Below are 6,748 nucleotides of genomic sequence, written 5' to 3'. Positions count from 1 at the left end.
AACAAGCATCTTTAACTTCCAAGTATTGCTGCTAGCCAGCGTAGCATGTACTTCTATAATATATTCATATTGTACCATGATTATAAATGTTATGAGAACCTCGACATCCAAAAAAATGCACAGCATGGCTCAATCCTTGTGTGAAGGGTTAATAAGTATTGCTCAATCTTTAACTTCAAGTATTGCTGCTAGCTAGCATAGCATGTACTTCTATAATATATTCATATTGCACCATGATTATAAATGTTATGAGAACCTAGACATCCAAAAAAAAATGCACAACATGGCTCAATCCTTGTGTAAAGGGTTAATAAGTATTGCTCAATCTTTAACTTCAAGTATTGCTGCTAGCTAGCATAGCATGTACTTCTATATATATTCATATTGCACCATGATTATAAATGTTATGATAACCTCGACATCCAAAAAAATGCACAACATGGCTCAATCCTTGTGTGAAGGGTTAATAAGCACGAGAGGTCAACCCTCTGATGGGGCTTCTCGTGACGTTAATAGTGTTCATGATGATAATCTAGCCATGGTTTGAAACGCTGTGAAATAATGAGCAATATTCAAGCATTGTACGACATGGCTTAATCCATTTGTCAAGAGCAATGCTAGATAGCTCTCATCATTGCAGATCAAGCCTCTGCCGGGACCTTCACTCTCAAATAACTTTCCCGATAAGCAATAATTCATATTAAATGCATACATGCTTCGTGAAAATGGGCCAGATTATCAGATTTCTTCTTACTAGATGAAATGCTAACATAATATATGCATAGGCACCAAGTCAATAAAAAAGTTGTACCACAAAGTTCACTTGGATATTGATAAATAGCATAATATATTTCAAGCTTCCAGATAGAGCAACTATGCTGAAAGTTGAAACCAAAAACAACATCAACAACTTTCAGCAGATCACGACTACCAGTCACACTAGAGTTGCCCATATGGATATGTACCATCAACTAGAGACATAAGGACACAAACCAACCTTCAAAATCAAAGGTAACAAGTTGTGATTAACATAGATGCTGATTCCACTTCCATACAAGTACCTTACTACCAATCTAGTGTTTCTTATCTTTCAGAGGACCCTTTGGAATCTTCGATAGGCACTTCTCATCGAAGATGGCATAATACTTCTTTAGTTCAATCATGGCCTTCTCACCAAAAGCATCAACCTTGTCCTCATACTTCTCATACAGAACTGGCACGGTATAGAGCACCACGAAGACTGCACATGGAGAAAAAAAAAATCATTCATAAGTTGCATCAACATTCAGACAAATATTAGACGCATATTAAATATGCTAGCATTACCTATATAGAACAATGTCAGAAAGTTGCAGCAGCTACCAAGAACTGAAAGAAGCCACAGACCAGCGATAACCTGAGAGAAACAGAGGAACAAGCGCAGGACATCAGCACGATACCAAGAATTTACAAACATGAGGCACAATAAGATCAAAGAGACAACCAACATACAATCAGGAACTTCTTTAGATCACGGCCATGTCCAATCTCCCTCAAGGTAGCAAAGCCCCTGTTGATCTCATATCTCAGTGAGAGTGCAACGTTAACAGCCGCATCCTCCGGAATTTTCACCTCAGGAATGTTTGGTGGAGACCTGATATCAGCAACACCATAAATTACGATCAAATGAATGTTAGCTCCTGAATGAGTTCCGTCAGTTTCATTTGAACACTAAAAACTACAGAAGCTCACTTGTTGATGAAAGTGGAGGCATTGGACCACAGGAAGAGGACGGCAAGGGAAAGGATGAGGCAGTGGCACACCAAGGTGAGAAGATGGTACTCCATGACCTCGAACAGGAGCCAGATGGCCGTGGCGCCGGCGAGGACCCCGCCGGAGATCTTCTTGTTCCTCCATAGGACGAGATCAGCAGCTACGGGCACAAGAATAATCGCATCATGCTAAGCACCCGAATAAACAAATGAAACATTCCAGATCTGTTCCTAAGTCCAGATCGAGTAGAGCATCTTAGGGTTTACGAGTAAGGACAAGCTGCGCCGCCGCTTAACCGCTATAACTAATTAAATCAATTAGCGAAATCTTCAAGCTACTGCGCGAGAACGAACGCTAAACCCTCGAGTGCTTTGCATATACGCAACAGATCCCAAAACCACCGGTCTAAACACTTTACCGTTTCAAATCCTAAAGATGTTCATTAATAAAGTGAAGTGACGAACTATATGCAGCAGCAAAAGTAACAGTAGCACAAGCGAGCAGAGACATGACAGGATCGGATCGGATCTGATCTGGGCCAAACCAGGAGCAAACCCTCACGAATCGGGGCTACAAATCAGGGGGCTTACGTTTGCCGCCGCCGAGGACGGAGTGGACGGGCCTCTCGCGGCCGAAGAGGCGGTAGATCTTGGCCTTCATGGCCGCCGCCGCCGACGACGACGACGAGGACCCCTTCTTCTTCTCATCGTCCGAGTCCGACGACGAGGAGGAGTCCCCGCCGTGGAACTTCTCGGAGATCTTGTCCATCATCGACTCCGTCACAGGTTCCTCCTTGTGCTCAGCCATGCCCCCCTCCTCTTCTTCTCCGCAGCTGCTCCTCTGAGAATCCCCCAAAGCTTCTTGGCTGGTTTTTCCCCTTCCGTTGCTGCGCGGCGGGATCACACAAAGACTCGGGTGCACGTAGCCAGGCGAGGTCGCCTTATACGGCGCCGTCGGCGCGTGATGCGATCGGCGCCGTCCGTTTGAACCCCCGCGGCCGCTGAGGACACTTCCCAACGGAAAGGGATTCTGCCAACCCCCTTTTGCTTAATGGCGAATTAAAGCACCGAATGCGGCCTAGTGTCAGTGAGATACGGGTGTAATGTGGTAGGCAAGGCATTGGTTCTTCAGCGTTAAGACCATCGCAAGAGTCCCTTCTTGGATGAGAAATTATCATGAAGTAATTTTCGTTTTTTATTGTTTTAATGATTTTTTTATGGTTCATATCACCTAGCTATTCTCAAAACTATTAGATTTTTCTCATTTTTTTAATTAAAATTATTCTTTTCAGAACGAAATTCTTTTTTTTTTATCATAAGTCTCTTTAAAGAGAAGCATTGAAGATAAAAAATTAAAAAAAAATCAGAAACAAACGAAATAAAGGAAATATAATGAGATGGTCTAAGTTTAAAGGCGTGGACAGGCAGGCAGCGGCATCATCGCAGGCACGTCGTCGGGGCCCACGAGTAAGTCAAGGACGGCGAAGATCGCGAGGAAGGTCAGTGTTCGTTCGACACGTGGCATGAAAGGACCCTGGCCTGACGACATCCGTCGGCGGAGAGCGGTCCTCTGGGCGAAGTTTCTGGATTTAGTCACGCGATTTTCAAACGGACGTGTCGGACGAGGCCATACTTGGTTGCTAAGGTTCCTTCTTCGTGACCTATTTGTAGAAAAATCACAAGTTTCCAAAAACTAAGGAAATGCATCGTAATTATGTCGAAGTCACAATTCTAGCATATGTTTTGAACATCAACAATTCAACGTGACCGGCAACTACTTCTCGATGTAAGCCAACTTTTTTAACTAGATTTAGTAGTACCAGCATCTCTATTATATTATAACATCCGGTCAAAATGCATGTTATTTTAAATAATATAGTCTTTAATAACTTTGACTATTATTTTCTATTATGATATATTTATAAAATATGTTATAATTTTAAGATAAATCTACACATATAGTATTAAGATTTTCAAACTAAATATTTTAAAACCTATTATTAGTCGATGTTTTAAAAGTTTGATTAAATTTTTTTTAAAAAAAAAATGTATTCATGATTCAATGGAGTAGTAAACTTAGTTGTTAAGTTTTGCCACACTAGCTAACAGCTAAGTTTGTTGTTTTCTGATAAAATAAGTGGAGAAGTATCTTGTTTTATATGTGATGGAGCAATGATAATAGTTAATGTGTCTTGAATTTGGTTAATATGTGTTTGCGGATGTTTATTCTCGTTCATATCTCTCTCAAGTTGGCGGTGTTTGGATTGATAAATTCTTCTCTGTAAGTAGAAAAATTACACACATCGAAAGTTCTGATGTTAACAATGGATGTTTTGGTGTTTATCGAAAGTTCCAGTGTGGATAGTGTGTACTCGCTGGACTATTTCTTACATAGAGCAATTTTTTACCGAAGGTCCGATGAATGTGGTGGCAACACTGGAGGGTATCATCGAAGCATTTTCAGCACTGAAGTAGAAATGAAAGCAAACACCAGATGGTCCGGTGATAGACTTTAAAAAGCGTCGGAGCATTTTCTGCAGAGATGAGATTTTTAGCACCAAGTTTGATTATGTACGCCAGATAGTCCGGTGCTGAGATTGTGAACAGTAGAGAATGCACCGGATATTTTGTTGTAGAGAGGTTGCATAAAGGTAGTTCGATGGATTGGCACACACAAAATTATCCTGTGATGGACATGAGATCACCAAAAATTTTCATCAAATCTTTTCTTATAGAGAGCAAAGTTTTTCTAGAATACATAGTGTTACACTCATCGAATAGTCCGGTGTTAAGGAGCAGAACACACCGGAACATCCGGTGTTCATGTTTTCTGTAGGATGTGCTCTGAGTTGAAGTTTTTTATTTTGTGCTAACCAGAGATGTTTGGGAGTGTGAAGAAATGTGTTTGCTTGTTTCAAGTTGTGTAGGTGACGTCTCAAGGTGTGCAAGTGACGGATGCAACTTAACGATCAATGGCAGCTGATCAGGGCTAAGCGGGTGCTTGATGTCGGACCATCAAGGAGGGCTGGACGGAGTCAATGGTAATTCTAAATGTACACATAAAGGTTAAACAAAGCATGAAAGGATGAAGATTGCATGTTGATAAAGTCAAGCGAAAGGAATACCGGTGCAAGTGACAAGACGGCTTGAGGGATCAGGAGTAGAAAAGACTTATTGATGATTAAGATCGTAAGATGGAGGACACGCATCATCATCAGAGCGCTTACTTCAGGTGGAAGCAAGTGGCGCCTATTCACACTTTGAAAAGTGTGCTAGGATTTCGCAGTTTAACCTTAAAATCGTGAGAGGACTGGAGAAATACGTGATACCATCGCGGAGCTTACATTGAGACGAAGCTAAATCGTAAAGGCGTCGCGGCCGTCCAATGAATGGAGAAGAAAATAGACTAAAATACCACCAGTGATAAGTAGATGTGTACTACAAAAGAGGGGTAAATTTAGGGATCAAGTTTTCTAGATATATAAATAGAGGGGTATGGCTATGTGAGAAGTTGAACCACCCATTTGAACCCATTGTGCCACCTATATGAGAGCATTGTGCTAGGGTTTTAGAGCAGATGAGGATGAGTACTTAGCTTATATTATATGTGAGAGTTTTGAAAGAAAAATCTTTACAATCCGCTTAAAATAGGGCTGATCTCTTTAAGTAATAAAATTTATTTTATTTTATATGCTTGAATTCCCCTCTTTTTAGTTTCCCTCTCTTTTTCTTGTCTTGTATATAAGTTTTTTCTTTTCGGATTTGATTTTCGTTTTTGTTTTTAGCCTAAAATTTCAGCACATTGTGAGGTTATTTTTCTTGTTTCTAGAGGCATAAATTCACTTACGCACGCTTATGTGATAGGATTTTAAATTTTCTTGCCTCTAGACAATTAACTTAGAGAGTTTTATTGTTTAGTGTTCATCTTTTTTTTCTTTTTTTTCTTTTGCTAATTGTGATCTTTCGAGTGCTAAGACACATGGATTGATCTTAAATAAAACTTATGGTTCATATACTATATGTCGAGTTGTGTTGCTTGATTTTCTCTTATTCAAATTTCTCTCGATTTTTGCTTGCGCTTGAGTTTTGAGGTGCGTTAGGTGATCCAAATAGAAGAAGGTTATCGATTTCACAAGAAATTTGTTGAGACGCTTGTTCATCCCTCCTCTAGTCGCCAATCTCGTTCCTACAATTGATATCAGAGTTAGCTTGTTCACTTGTTGACCTTAACTGACTTTGTGATCTATAGGCGATATGGAGAGAAGTGAGAAGATTCTGCTATTTGATGAGTGTGATTTTTCGTACTGGAAGGTGCGCATAGAGGCTTATTTTATAAGCCAAGGAAGTGCAATATGGGAAGTAGTGTATTCCAACTATGAGATCCATGTTGCTCGTAAGACTTAGGTTCAAATTGAACAATATGATGCCAACAACAAGGCTAGAAATATTTTGTTCACTAGCTTGAGTCAGAATGAGTTTGACAGGGTCCATCACCTCTATATTACCTAGGAGATCTAGAATATTTTGAGTGTCTTTCATGAGGGCACTAATCAGATTAAGACTAGACGCTAAAACACATACAACCAAGAATATTAAATGTTTGTGCAAGGCCCCGGAGAGTCTTTGGATACGATGTTTGCTTATTTTTGATGGGATTGTTAGCAATCTTCGATCGACTAGTGTTTTACCCTATTCTGACCATGAGAGAGTGATCAAGCTTCTCTATGCTCTTGATCGTAGTATATGGGAAGTGAAGATCTTGAAAATTAAAGAGTATCCAAGTTATGACAAGTTGACTTGTGATGAGCTCTTCAGCAATCTCAAATCCACCGAGATAGCCAAGGTGGTTTGGACCAGTCTCAGAAATCCCCTATATCAGAATATAGCGTTGGTTTCCAGACCTGGTGGTGGCAATCAGTTTGCAGCTGGCTTTTCTTGTGCTAACACTTTATCGAGTGAATTTACTTTGTCTTCCTTGGTTTCTATCACAGAGGAGC

At 40.3% G+C, this 6,748-nt stretch overlaps 1 protein-coding gene across 1 annotated transcript; it reads right to left on the bottom strand.

Moving 5' to 3' along the window:
* Positions 1-805: 805 nt before the first annotated feature.
* On the bottom strand, positions 806-2,771 carry LOC133919963 (reticulon-like protein B1). The gene is made up of 5 exons (XM_062364557.1): positions 2,343-2,771; positions 1,732-1,912; positions 1,492-1,633; positions 1,327-1,396; positions 806-1,240 (listed from the first exon to the last, which is right to left on the bottom strand). Exons 1-5 carry the CDS (start codon positions 2,557-2,559, stop codon positions 1,074-1,076), a joined length of 777 nt encoding a protein of 258 aa, XP_062220541.1. The 5' UTR covers positions 2,560-2,771; the 3' UTR covers positions 806-1,073.
* Positions 2,772-6,748: the final 3,977 nt, after the last annotated feature.

Source organism: Phragmites australis, chromosome 1, assembly GCF_958298935.1.
Source record: "Phragmites australis chromosome 1, lpPhrAust1.1, whole genome shotgun sequence".
Classification (NCBI taxonomy): domain Eukaryota; kingdom Viridiplantae; phylum Streptophyta; class Magnoliopsida; order Poales; family Poaceae; genus Phragmites; species Phragmites australis.
This window is presented reverse-complemented; position numbering and strand designations above follow the sequence as displayed.

Excerpts from the sequence above, each read along its gene's own strand:
- LOC133919963 (XM_062364557.1), bottom strand. The coding sequence starts at position 2,559 with ATGGCTGAGCACAAGGAGGAACCTGTGACGGAGTCGATGATGGACAAG. Across the intron at positions 1,913-2,342 it reads CGTCCTCGGCGGCGGCAAAC|CTGCTGATCTCGTCCTATGG; the intron begins GTAAGCCCCCTG and ends TTGTGCCCGTAG. Across the intron at positions 1,241-1,326 it reads TCTGACATTGTTCTATATAG|TCTTCGTGGTGCTCTATACC; the intron begins GTAATGCTAGCA and ends CTCCATGTGCAG.